This window comes from Rhinoderma darwinii, chromosome 4, assembly GCF_050947455.1.
Source record: "Rhinoderma darwinii isolate aRhiDar2 chromosome 4, aRhiDar2.hap1, whole genome shotgun sequence".
In the NCBI taxonomy this organism is placed as follows: Eukaryota; Metazoa; Chordata; class Amphibia; order Anura; family Rhinodermatidae; genus Rhinoderma; species Rhinoderma darwinii.
In genome coordinates this window covers 25,028,673-25,043,468 of record NC_134690.1, presented here as the reverse complement: position 1 = coordinate 25,043,468, position 14,796 = coordinate 25,028,673, and the positions used below count along the sequence as shown (strand labels likewise).

Below are 14,796 nucleotides of genomic sequence, written 5' to 3'. Positions count from 1 at the left end.
CTTAAGGGGCCAGTGCACGCATTTTTGCAGGAGGTCTACAATCTAGCCCAAGATGCCCTGGGCTATAAAAAGGGCTCTGTCCTCTTGCTCTTTGCCAGAGCGTTGTTAGTTACCCTTCGTTTGTCGTGCTTATGGTCTCCCAGTTTCCCAGTGTACCTTGCTCCTGTATCCTGTATCCTGTTTCCGTGCTACCTAGTGCTATTGCCGTGCTGTGCTACAGTCTGCGCTTGATCTGCTATGCCTCACCTGACGACTTCCCGCCGCCTGGTCCTAGAGGTGCCTGTCTCGATACTGCCTACGATTGCCTCAGGCACCCTCCCTGAACTAATAGAACTCTGTACTTACCTGCTTGGCCAGCTGCCATTCCGCTACGCGGTATGGCCCAGTGGGTCCACACCCCGCATTGTGACAGTTATGTCTATATCTATCTATCTATCTATCTATCTATCTATCTATCTATCTATCTATATCTATATCTACATATATATATATATATATATATATATATATATATATATATATATATATATATATATATACACAGGGTGGGCCATTTATATGGATACACCTAAATAAAATGGGAATGGTTGGTGATATTAACTTCCTGTTTGTGGCACATTAGTATATGGGAGGGGGGAAACTTTTCAAGCTGGGTGTTGACCATGGTGGCCATTTTAAAGTCGGCCATTTTGTATCCAACTTTTGTTTTTTCAATGGGAAGAGGGTCATGTGACACATCAGAATTATCGAGAATTTCACAAGAAAAACAATGGTGTGCTTGGTTTTAACGTTACTTTATTCTTTCATGAGTTATTTACAAGTTTCTGACCACTTATAAAATGTGTTCAAAGTGCTGCCCATTGTGTTGGATTGTCAATGCAACCCTCTTCTCCCACTCTTCACAAACTGATAGCAACACCGCAGAAGAAATGCCTCCCGATCTGACCCCCTTAGACTTTTATCTTTGGGGTCATCTGAAGGCAATTGTCTATGCTGTGAAGATATGAGATGTGCAGCAACTGAAACTACAGATACTGGAAGCCTGTGCTAGCATTTCTTATGACCCAAAGAACACCATAATGTCAACTGTCAAGCATGGAGGTGGAAACATTATGGTTTGGGGGTGTTTCTCTGCTAAAGGCACAGGACTACTTCACCGCATCAATGGGAGAATGGATGGAGCCATGTACCGTCAAATCCTGAGTGACAACCTCCTTCCCTCCACCAGGACATTAAAAATGGCTCATGGCTGGGTCTTCCAGCACGACAATGACCCTTAACATACAGCCAAGGCAACAAAGGAGTGGCTCAAAAAGAAGCACATTAAGGTCATGGAGTGGCCTAGCCAGTCTCCAGACCTTAATCCCATCGAAAACTTATGGAGGGAGCTGAAGATCCGAGTTGCCAAGCGCCAGCCTCGAAATCTTAATGATTTACAGATGATCTGCAAAGAGGAGTGGGCCAAAATTCCATCTAAGATGTGTGTAAACCTCATCATCAACTACAAAAAACGTCTGACTGCTGTGCCTGCCAACAAGGGTTTTGCCACCAAGTATTAAGTCTTGTTTGCCAAAGGGATCAAATACTTATTTCTCTGTGCACAATGCAAATAAATATATATAATTTTGCCAATGTGATTTTCTGTTTTTTTTTTTTTAAATATAATCTATCTCTCACTGGTAAAATTAACCTAGCCTAAAAATTCTAGACTGTTCATGTCTTTGACAGTGGGCAAACTTACAAAATCAGCAAGGGATCAAATACTTATTTCCTTCACTGTGTATATACATATATATGGGCCCAATCTTTCTATATCTTGGCAGTTACTCTGGGAGGTAATCACAGTATGTGCATACATAGTTTTGTGGGAAGATGAACCTCCGCTTTATAATAATATTGTAAAGAAAAAAAATTCTAAAGCAGTACATAGCAATATATTACATAATGTTATTTTCCATCATAAATAGATATTAAAATGTACTTTTATTTCAATTTCTATTTTTTTTTTCAGGAAAGCCCTTTGATAATTTTAACAGTTTAAATGCTGCTGTAACCAATATCATTGTGTCCATACTGTTTAGTAAAAGATTTGATTATGAGGATCCGACAATACTGAGACTTATGGGTTTACTTACTGAGAATATAAAACTTCTAGGAAGCCCATGGGTCAGGGTAAGTCATATTTTATTGTTTATACAAGTATTTAATACTATTATTTTAATACATTTTTGATGAAAAACATAAAAAATATTTTAGAATTTAGAAATAACTTTGGATTTTGATACATAACATTTATAGAGGGTGAGATAATTTGTTAGTTACTTTTAAATTCATTGTTTAATAAATTATACAGAATTGTGCAGGTGAGGAATTACAATATCCACATTTTTTTAAACTCCACACAAGCAAAACTTAAAAGTAAATTTTTTTTTTTTTTTAAGATTTTTTTTTCCACAACAGAACACCTACTGCCTTCCAATTTTAAAAAATATTGTTATTGTTAGTAATTACAATTGTTTGAATTTGATTTAATTTATAGTTGATTGTTTTTATTGTTTAAACATTATTAATTATTTCAATTAATTTTTGTTTGTACATGTCAAAATATTTTTAATTGAAAGAAATACATTTTATTTACTTAATTTACGTAAAATTTGGATTCAATGTTTAAAAAATACATTTGATTTTTTTTTTTTTAGCTGTACAACAGTTTCCCATCGCTGATGGATCGGCTGCCCGGGGGTCATAGAACAATTTTTAAAAACCTCAGAGAGTATCAAAGCTTTATAAGAGCAACATTCACAAAATATAAGAAGGAGCTGGATGTAAATAACCAGAGGAACCTTATTGATGCCTTCTTAGCCAAGCAACAAGAGGTATAAAATATATTTCACCACTCATTATGAGCTAGACATTTAAAATACATGTACATTGGTAATGTCTTCCATGAAATTATTATAAAATAACACTAATGAATGCATTTAAATACATAATATTAATTACATACTGTGCATGCCTACATATGGTTTGGAAAAAGCATAAGAGATGTGACTAGGCTCTGGTCCAACATGTAGACCCCACCGAACAGGAAGAAAACTGTGCTCCCAAATGCTGTCAAATGACTCAAAGGTGCTGTATACAACATATAAAGCAATCGTATTTGTGTTCTACTTAGCATAAGGACACCATTAATAGTGGCATGTATAGTACAACCAACACCCTTCCACAATATTCAGAGTGCAATGTAGGTTGGCCAAGGTAACATGGAGTGTGTTCTTCTGACTATGTCCTGATCCGTGGGTATGTGGACCCACTAGAACGCACTGCCGAAGCGGAGTAGCAGCTGGCCAAACAAAAGTCTTAACAAAGTCCCAGTACAAGAGTACCTTTGATAGTCCAGACAGTAGCAGAGGCTTAGGCACAGATGAACTTGAAGGCACATGATGCCACACGTGGCGGATGATATCAGGCATGGCAGATGACACCAGATGTGGTGTAAGACAGCAGGTGTGACAGGTGGCACAACACGACTCCAACACTTTAAGGCATGGGAACAAATACAGCACAGGATGCAGGATACCGGTAGCAGGGCACGGGAACAACGGGAACAGGATAACACTAAGTTACCATTTGCTAAGACTAACATGAGCATACACAACAACGCTCAGGCAAGGAGTGAAAGGGCAGAGCCCTTTTAATAGTTCAGGGTGCTGGCGTCTCCTAGGAAGGAGAAATTGGCCAGCACTTCCAAGTCCATGGCCGCGGACGTCGAGGGGTAAGTCAGAACGACGGACCTCGGCCGTGGACATTACAGACTGTATGTCTCTAATGGTGAGGGGAACATATGGTTTTTAATCCTAGTGTTACATGGATCATTTACCACTAATCCCTTTGCAATCTTGGGATGCTATGTTTATGGCTGATATCTCATGGAAACCAAGGAAGGTAAAAAAACATTGAACCATCCTGTGAGGTGCCAAGATGGTGAGGAAGGCCATCTATGTCTAGAACATCCACTTGTAATATTGTTTTTTCATACTTACCATGATCGTTTGACAAAAATTAACAACTCCATTTATGGTTGAGGAACAATTTATACATTCAATTTCTCTTATAAGATTTAGGCCACCTAGAGAGTTGAATTTATGTGACTGAATAAACCATAAGGGTATATATGCCCCAAAAAAACTACTTTGAGCTGGAAGCCTTTCAGATCAGTGGTGAAATACAATAATGTCAAAATATCTAAAGTTTGGTCCACATTGATATATTATACCACAAATATATAAACTTCCTTAGTAAAAAAAGCAAAACATAATAGCAGGTTAATTGTCTTCCTCTGATTTATTATTTCATGTCTTACATAAAAATGAGGTCAGATTGGGTCATTGACCAACCTGAGTAACTACACTATATAGCCAAAAGTATGTGGACACCTGACCATCACACTTATATGAGCTTGATGTACATCACATTTAAAAAACCATGGGCTTTAATATCTAGTTGTGCCCCATTTTGCAGTCTCCACTTTTCTGGAAGGCTTTCCACAAAAGTTTGTTTTTAGGAACTTGTGCCCATTCAGCCAAAACAGCATTTGTGAGGTTAGGCACTAATATGTCAGAAGGTCTGGCTCACAATCCCCATTCCAATTCATCCCAAAGGTGCTGGATGGGGTTGAGGTCAGGGCTCAGTGGAGTCACTTGAGTTCCTCTACACAAAACTCCTCACCCCATGTCTTTATGAACCTGGCTTTTTGCATAGGGACACAGACATGCTGGAACAAGAAGAGGGCCAAACCACAAACTGTTTCCACAAAGCTGGACGCATACAATTGTCTGAAATGTCTTTGTATGCTGTAGCATTAACATTACTCTTTTGCTGAAAACTAGGGCTTAAACCCTATAAAATAGCCCTAGACCAGAATCTCTCCTCCAACAAATTTTAAAGTAGGCACTATACATACCAATAGGTAGTGTTCTCCTGGCACCCGCCAAACTCAAATTCATCCATCAGTCTTCCAGATAGTGAGACTTGATTCATCACTCCAGAGAACATGCTGCTCCAGAGTCCACTGGTGGAGTGCTTTACACCACTGCAGCCAACGTTTAGCATTGTGCATGGGGATTCTAGGCTTGTGTGCAGCTGCATCCCATTTCCTGAAGCTTCTTGTGCTGATGTCACTTCCACAGGCAATGTGGATCTCTGTAGTGTGTGATACAATGGGGGATAGTGGATTTTTACGTGCCACACGCTTCAGCACTCGGCGGCCCCACTTTGTGAATTTGCGTGGTCTACTGCTTTGAGGATGATCTGCTGTTACTCCCAGACACTTCTAATTTTCACTAATAGCACTTACAGGTGACCGGGGCAGATCTAGCAGATAATAATAGCACTTACAGGTGACCAGGGTAGATCTAGCAGATAATAATAGCACTTACAGATGACCAGGGTAGATCTAGCAGATAATAGTAACACTTACAGATGACTGGTACAGATCTAGCAGATAATAATAGCACTTACAGGTGACTGGGGCAGATCTAGTAGATAATAATGATAGCACTTACAGGTGACCAGGGTAGATCTAGCAGATAATAATAACATTTACATCTGACTGGGCCAGATCTAGCAGATAATAATAACACTTACAGGTGACCAGGGCAGATCTAGCAGATAATAATAGCACTTACAGATGACTGGGGCAGATCTAGCAAAAAATAATAACACTTACAGATGACTGGGGTAGATCTATCAGATAAAAATAGCACAGGTGATGGGAGCAGATGTTGAAGATCAGAAATGTCATGAACTGACTTGTGGTATAGGTGGCATCCTATGACAGTGATATGTTTAAAGTCATTTAGCTCTTCGGTACGACACATACTACTAGCAATGTTGTATATGGATATTACATGGCATATATATATATATATATATATATATATATATATATATATATATATATATATATTTATATCTAACTTTTATTTTGCACAGGGAAAGCTAGACTCCACTCAGTACTACCACAATGAGAACCTGACTGCACTGGTGGGAGATTTGTTTGTTGCTGGAATGGATACCGCGCCAAGCACATTGAGATGGGGTCTTCTGCTAATGATAAAATACCCAGAAATTCAAAGTAAGACATATACCTAAATAGTCATTTAAAGGGGGTCTCAGGATGACAATCCCTGAAGAGGAGCTTCAAGTCCTGCTGTGGTGAACCTGCACCATCCAGGCATTACATGGTCGGCCAATAATCTGATAGGTCGGCATGTAATGCTACACTTGGTCGCTGCAGTGGGAATGTATGGACAGACGCAGCTTCCTTCATTCTCTAGAAATCACTCCAACATATCAGATTCTCCCCACCATTTAAACTTTAAAGAGAACCTTTCACCTCCCCATACATGTGCAGCTGAGCGCAGAAGGTGATGGGCAGGGCTGCACAAACCTTGGGGCACTTGACATTTTTTTTCTACCCTCCTCTGTTATTTAGATATCGGTGCCGTTATATTTGGCGCCCAATATTTAAATATCCCCCTAAACTGTCAATGGGGTGTCTAATGGCAAGGGGGCATGTTACTATGGCTGTGACACAGTCCAATCAAGTATGGACAGTGTTACAGCAAAAGCGAAGATAGAGGAGAGCGTGCGCACGCGATCACTCTTCAGCTTTCAAGATCAGTCTTCTGTCGAACTGGCAAAGGGGCGTGTCACTGCTACGCATGCACGCTCTCCTCTTTAGCGCCTTCACTATCCGTAGCAGTGACACGCCCCCTTGCCAGTTCGGCAGAAGACTGGTCTTGAAAGTTAAAGAGTGATCGTGTGCGTAGCGCGCACACTCACCTCTATCCTTGCTGTTGCTGTAACACTGTCCATATCAGCCATGGTAACATGTCCCCTTGCCATAAGATGCCCCATTGACAGTTCAGGGGGTTATTTAAATATCGGGCCCCGAATATAACGGCACCGATATCTAAATAACGGAGGAGGGTAGAAATTTTTTTTAACGTGCCCCAGGGTTTGTGCAGTCCTCCCCATTACATGCTGCACTCAGCTGCACATGTACCGGCAGGTGAAATGTCCTCTTTAACTGCAACCTAAAAATCCACCACTTTAGAGAAAATGTACACCCTACATTGACCTGTCTACACTACACAATGGTATAAGCATGTATAGTGTAGGTATCCACTGGTTGTCTTGTTGGTTTGAGGAGTCATCTCAAGTTTGAAAAAAAGGTCTCCTTTTTTTCTCCCCAGAAATACTGTAGCACCCCTATTTGATTAAATGCAACTGAGCTGCAATACCAGACATGGCCTATGGACAGGAGTGGCGCTGTTTTAGTTTTTTCTAATCTCAAATACCCATTTAATGTTTATATATGGGCCTAGGCTATAAATATTTGCTTATTAAATAAAATGTAATGAATATCTACAGAAAAAGTGCAAAATGAAATTGATAAAGTGATTGGATCAGCTCAACCTCAAATGGAGCACAGGAAACAAATGCCATATACAGATGCTGTCATTCATGAAATTCAACGCTTTGGGGATATTACACCGACTACAGTTCCACATGCAGCTTCTCAAGATGTCACATTTCGAGGATATTTTATTCCAAAGGTAAGCGCCATATCCCCTTAATTATTTATCTTGGCACAGCGCCATACACCTGGCTGTGGCTGCTTCTGGCACTGCAGCTCACTACAGCTCAGTCCCATTCAAGTATAATACCAAGCAATGCAACAACCATGTGTACGGATGGAACTTATTTGCATGGCCCCTTTATTTAGCTGATCAGCAGAGGTGTCAGGAGTCAGACCCCCACCAATCAAATATAGATGGTGGTTCCTTTAAAAGGATTTAATAAAAGGTATCTTGTTTTTTTAGAAAAATAATTTCGCAATTTGCATTTAAGCTCCCATTTAAGTTAACTGGTTCCCGACCGCTGGCTGTATTTTTACGGCCAGGGGTCAGGGTCCTTAAAACCCGAGCCATAGACTTTTTACGGCTCGGGTTTTAACTTGCTGCCCGCGCGATCGGGCAGCTGAATGTCGGGTCTCCGGCTGTCAGTGACTGCCGGGGACCCTGAGGAGAAGACAGAAGCAGCTTTCGCTGCTTCTGTCTTCTCCGATGTCTTTTTACACAGCGCTCAATGAACGCTGTGTATAGGAATAGAGACAGCAGCGGCGCTGTCTCTATTCCTCCCGGTGATCATGTGACTGGTCACATGATCACCGGGTGCCGTTACTGACAGACTGCTGCTGGGTCTAACTAGACCCAGCACAGCCCTATTAGTGACGATCCCCACTATGAGAGGGCTGATTTCCCCTGTAACTGCTGTGCAGCTCCAGTTACAGTGGAAAAACATATTGCAAAAGAAAGAAAAAAAATATATAAAGTTCCCCAAAGGTCTTTTTTGACCTTAGAGGGACAGACAATAGTAATAAAATAGTAGTAAAGTGCAAAAAAAAATATAAATAATAAATACACATAAAATACCCACCCCAAAAAAAAAACGTTCCCCCCCCCCGCCAATCATTTTTGTAACGCTAGCGCTGACCCAATTACCCTAATATAGAAATGTAATATATTAAAATTTACGGTAGACAATGACGATCACAAATAAAAGGTTATTTTAGGGTAAAACTATGTTATTACCAAAAACAAATAGCTCAAACGTAAAAAAGCTTATTTTTGTACTATTATTTTCAAAATTTATGAATACAAATTCTAAAATAGCAGAAAAGGTGGGTATAAAAACGATAAAAAATGAAACCTGCATTGTCTACGGAAAAAAACGTCGCAAAAATCACGTCGTTAGCCCAACAAATAAAAACATTATAGCCATTTAACTAACACGTGCTAAAAAGGGCTAAATGGTGTCTGGTCCTGAACTGGTTAAAGGAGACAAGCTGCAATACCAGACTCAGCCTATGAACAAGGAGCGGCGATGTTTCTGGAAAACAGCAGATCTTTTTTTCTAATCTAATTATCTAATAGAACCTGTTTGAGTAGGTTACGTGATACTGCATGTGACAACACATTAATATCGCAGGAGATTATGCCAAATTGCATTGATAAACGTAGCCCTGCTACACCTGTGGAATCATATCAGACTTCCATTATTGGAATTGATCCCTTTATGAGTAAAAATATGATGATAATATATTAAGAGACTGGCAGGAAAATCTAGCCTGTCCAGAGAATACATTTAGCATGACATTTATGTCAGCTTGCATTCTGCCTGCACCTCCTTCCCCCGTCTTGGAAAATCTCAATTAAATTATTTCCTGTTAAAAAAAATAAAAAAAATATTTTTACAAAAAATATTTGCAAATATGGATTAATTTCCACTTATAAACAATTTCCATTGTATGCGAAATCTGGAATAATCCATCCAAGATTACATTAAAAAATTAGAAATCCACTTGGCTACAGACCCCAAACCTTACTATTTGCTACCTGTATAACATATATTATTTTTCAATACAATATATTTTGTGACTGTTTCTACCACCCCAGGGAACTGCTATCCTTCCGATACTTTATTCCGTTCACAAAGACAAAGAATACTTTGAGAAACCAGATGAGTTTTATCCAGAGCACTTTCTCGACTCAGAAGGAAATTTCAAAAAGACTGAGGCCTTTATACCATTCTCAATAGGTAACATTCATACTGAATAACTCAATGGCAAGAGGGATCAGGTTATGAAAGTCTAGGACAATGCATTTCTGAGATAATAGGGGGGAGTCCACCATACAGGCCCATAATCTATCAGCCAGAATTGAGAGCGGCTACAAACAATGTCTCTCGCTCCGGAGGACCCAGCGCATCCATACGTTGCACAGACCAGTCTATTCATTTCAATGAGAATTGTGTAATGCCTCATTCCACCTGTGGGGGTGCTGCAGGGGTTAGAGAGGACGGAGCCGCTGTAACTGTACAGCCACACAGTTTCTCTATGATTAGGCAAAGCGATTCATCAACGCTCTGCCCGATCTCAAAAAAGGGGCAGGGAGTCTGCGCGGGACCAGACTTTTCCTGAGTTGGGGTAGTTTTCAAGCTGTGTTCGCCCACGTAGCCAGGCAGCTTGAGGGGAACAGTGATCCGTGCCCGGGAGCCTGAAGAGACCAGTAATATTATAGATGTGTAATAGTTGGAGTGTTCTTTTATAAAAAAAAATTAATCCGGGCCCAGGAACTTCAAATTATGCTACTGTTAGGGATGCCAGGTGCAAGTGAAGGTCTATACCACAGTATGGGTTCATTTACACCCCATATATATCCCAAATATTGCTCAAATGTATTAAATGTTACATTTATTATACAAAAGCTCTACTAGCAAGTGGAATTTTTATATTATATTATATCTGTTATATATATTATATCTGTTTTTTATATGTTGTTTCTGTTATATTTTCTTGTTTTTAGGTAGAAGAAGTTGTGTTGGTGAGCTATTGGCTAAAACTGAGCTTTTTCTGTTTTTCACATCACTTTTGCAACACTTGACATTCAATGCGCCGCCTGGAGCTAAACTGGACCTTACTCCTGCACCGGGGACTACAAATTCCCCCAAACCTTTTGAAATCTGTGCCATATCTCGCACCTAGGACATGGTGTGTCTGTGACGTCTGTTATGGAATATATTTTATGTATTGATTATACTACTTTCAGAGACTAAAATTAAGAGAGCAGGGAAAAAGCTTGACCTACTGTACTCTCTCCTTTTCTCCTCCTTCGCTTAATCTATTTGGTTGACTAATGGCCATCATAGGACCTACTTTCTCCTTGAGGTGGAATCCCAGCCTATCAGAGATTTTAGACACAACTTACCGATTTTGGTCTACTTTTGGAATACCTCTTTAATATTTACCAATATATTAGGGTTGCTCTTTTTAGAAATGTTTTCACTTTTAATTATGCATTGCAGGTATTATGCTTTGTTGACTACACCTGTATTAAAGCACACCTCCGGTGATCCACTTAAAAACCTCTTAGGATCTGCTCTTCAGTGAGTCAATTCAAGAGCTTTATGCTGTTTCGTAGCTTTGTTTACTTGCAGGCTGCACTCTCTACTTATTTTACTATGGGATAGTGTAGAAAGAGACTTTAATTACTGCAGCCCTTTACCTTCTCCCTGCTGATGTTAGCTGGATGAGCAAACAGACAGATAGATAGATAGATAGATAGATAGTTAGATAGATAGATAGATAGATAGATAGATAGATAGATAGATAGATAGATAGATAGATAGATAGATAGATAGATAGATAGATAGATAGATTAATATATAGCTAAAAAATAAAACTTTAATATTTTACCCAGACAGGGAATGACATGCTGTCTGTGTTTCTGTAGAGAAATGAACTCCTAGTTAATAAAGTCCTGTGATCACAGCAGCATCAGCACTGATTCCAGCAGAGTGTTGTAGTAACAGGGGAGAAGCAGGTGTAGTGTTAGCTAGCAGGCTTGTAGAAACAGTGACTGGGGACTGGACTGTGTCTCCACTGTATCTGTGACGTAGCAGACAATTATAACAAATTCCTGATAATAAATTAGGGGGAAGAATGAGAGGTCTGCAGCACAACGACTGAGCTTTGAAGGAATAAACTCCACAATGTTTCTGTACCTGAGGATCTCAGAGCTTTGTGACCTTTTTATTTTAACTATAGGCTATAATAATAAACTACGTAACTATGTTATATAAAATGACATTACCATACACTTGTTCTCACAGGTGCTTTCACTGATATCATTATGTGTAACTTAAGTAGAGTACAGGCACAAAATTTTTTTTAGTTAATGAGTAAGAACCTTTCTCGAAACACATTAGTTTTTTTTTCATGTTTTCATATTTAATGTATAGAAATAAAAATAATTTTAAAACAGATTTCCTTGACTGCTGGATTATAATTTTTCTTTCTAAAACTTGAGTGAGTTGACGCACTAGCATACTTGCCATATTCTCCTGGATTAAAGGGGAACCAGAAAGGGGAGGGGGGGGACCAGCCGGTCCAAACTGTTGTTTTTGTTCGCCCACTTAAAAAAAATTATATATATGTGGCCAGAGGTCTTCGGTCCACGTGTGGACCATTTGTATATCTGACCTTTGAAAATATGGATAACTAAAAATAGAAAGTAATAATGCATTGAATGAGTTAATGTGTTTATGTGTCTCCCTTGTTCACCTTTAGGCCTCATTTACACGAGCGTGTGCGTTTTGCGCGCGCAAAAAACGCTGCGTTTTGCGCGCGCAAAAGGCACTTGGCAGCTCCGTGTGTCATCCGTGTATGATGCGCGGCTGCGTGGTTTTCACGCACCCATTGACTTCAATGGGTGCGTGAGTGCGCGAAAAACGCACGATTATAGAACATGTCGTGAGTTTTTTTCTACGCACACGCGCTGAGCGCAATTCACGCATCGTCTAAACTGCCCCATTGACTAATATAGGTGCGTACGACATGCGTGCAAAGCACGCGCGTCGCACGCGCGTATAATACGTTCGTGTAAATGAGGCCTTATGCTGTAATTTAGTTGTTTTTAATCCTGCTGTTCCCAGAGTAAGACCTTGTTCAGATGTGGCAGAATTTTTCCGCTGAAAATGTTGCTGCACATTGTTTGCATACTTGACAGGTAATTCAGATGTTGCAGATATCACAGCGGATTTGCTGCAGATTTCAGCCTTTGCATTGCAAACGCTGAAATCCGCAGTGAAATTCCGCTTCTTCTCCACAACATATTGTGCATGCTACGGTGGAAAAATTCTGCACCGCAGCCTAAATTCCGCACAGTTATTTTCCGCAACGTCTGAACTAAGTTTCCTAAAAATGTATAGAAACAAATGTAAAAAACGGCTGCTGCAGAATTCCACGGCGGACTATCCACAGCGGAATTCAACAGCAATTCCGCCACTTCTGAATGTGCCCTAATAGGTCCAGGACATCACAGCATTAATTGGTATATCCGTTTGTGATGGAAGCCGGTTACTGGGCAACATAAGATGCCTTCGGAACCAGCTTTGGCATGTGCACTGGAGACCAGACCAACGTAATAGCATGACGCTTCCAACTGTTACTTGTTGCTTGACAATAAAGATACTTATATGGCGCCTGCAACTTTCCGCTTGTTGCGTAGCAGCATGAAACTTCCAGTATTAGCGTATCACGCATTCGAGTTCTGAGAACGCCAAGCTGATGAAGTGTGTTATTATACAACAGATACTGCTTTGTAATACTAATGATGACTTCTGATTTTTGTTTGGTGAGTGGTCCTGAAGCCCCAACCCTGAGCACAGCTGCACATTAAGAAATAATATGATAATTATGTGTTTTTATGTATTTGTTATTTTCCTGTATGCATTTTTATTAATTAATAATTATTCACTTGCACTTTCTGTATCAATTGCATTTTTTTGATACCTTAATCATGATTTTATCATGTGTTTTTTCATGTTTCACTTGTAATGATTATTATAATGAGATTGAATATGCTAATTGATGTATGCAATACAATTTGCTGTAATCCTGTGTGTCACTACGCTTGAGAAAGGTCCTATTGCAGGACTGAAACGTTGCATTGTTTAATGTTGAATATATCACCACTTTTTCTATTTTTCTACTTTCTACTGGAGTGCTGCAAAATTTTCTTTTTATAGATACACTACCGTTCAAAAGTTTAGGGTCACTTAGAAATTTCCTTATTTTTTAAAGAAAAGCACAGTTTTTTTCAATGACGATAACATTAAATGAATCAGAAATACACTCTATACATTGTTAATGTGCTAAATGACTATTCTAGCTGCAAACGTCTGGTTTTTAATGCAATATCTACATGAGTGTATAGAGGCCCATTTCCAGCAACCATCACTCCAGTGTTCTAATGGTACATTGTGTTTGCTAACTGTGTTAGAAGGCTAATGGATGATTAGAAAACACTTGAAAACCCTTGTGCAATTATGTTAGCACCGCTGTAAACAGTTTTGCTGTTTAGAGGAGCTATAAAACTGACCTTCCTTTGAGCTAGTTGAGAATCTGGAGCATTACATTTGTGGGTTCGATTTAAACTCTCCAAATGGCTAGAAAAAGAGAGTTTTCATGTGAAACTCGACAGTCTATTCTTGTTCTTAGAAATGAAGGCTATTCCATGCGAGAAATTGCCAAGGAACTGAAGATTTCCTACAACGGTGTGTACTACTCTCTTCAGAGGACAGCACAAACAGGCTCTAACCAGAGTAGAAAGAGAAGTGGGAGGCCCCGATGCACAACTGAGCAACAAGACAAGTACATTAGAGTCTCTAGTTTGAGAAATAGACGCCTCACAGGTTCTCAACTGGCAGCTTCATTAAATAGTACCCGCAAAACGCCAGTGTCAACGTCTACAGTGAAGAGGCGACTCCGGGATGCTGGCCTTCAGGGCAGAGTGGCAAAGAAAAAGCCATATCTGAGACTGGCTAATAAAAGGAAAAGTTTAATATGGGCAAAAGCACACAGACATTGGACAGAGGAAGATTGCAAAAAAGTGTTATGGACAGACGAATCGAAGTTTGAGGTGTTTGGATCATACAGAAGAACATTTGTGAGACGCAGAACAACTGAAAAGATGCTGGAAGAGTGCCTGACGCCATCTGTCAAGCATGGTGGAGGTAATGTGATGGTCTGGGGTTGCTTTGGTGTTGGTAAATTGGGAGATTTGTACAAGGTAAATGGGATTTTGAATAAGGAAGGCTGGCTATCACTCCATTATGCAAGGCCATGCCATAACCTGTGGACAGCGCTTGATTGGAGCCAATTTCATC

The 14,796-nt window shown here is 39.8% G+C and overlaps 1 protein-coding gene across 1 annotated transcript in view; it reads left to right on the top strand.

Annotated features, from left to right (window-relative positions):
* LOC142759079 (cytochrome P450 2K4-like) overlaps window positions 1-10,739 on the top strand; it is a 30,174-nt gene extending 19,435 nt beyond the window's left edge. The window contains exons 4-9 of the mRNA XM_075860925.1: window positions 2,012-2,172; window positions 2,700-2,876; window positions 5,995-6,136; window positions 7,438-7,622; window positions 9,525-9,666; window positions 10,434-10,739. Of these exons, the coding sequence (XP_075717040.1) occupies window positions 2,012-2,172; window positions 2,700-2,876; window positions 5,995-6,136; window positions 7,438-7,622; window positions 9,525-9,666; window positions 10,434-10,612 (986 nt within the window). The 3' untranslated portion in view covers window positions 10,613-10,739. The remainder of the gene's footprint in view (window positions 1-2,011; window positions 2,173-2,699; window positions 2,877-5,994; window positions 6,137-7,437; window positions 7,623-9,524; window positions 9,667-10,433) is intronic.
* Window positions 10,740-14,796: the final 4,057 nt, after the last annotated feature.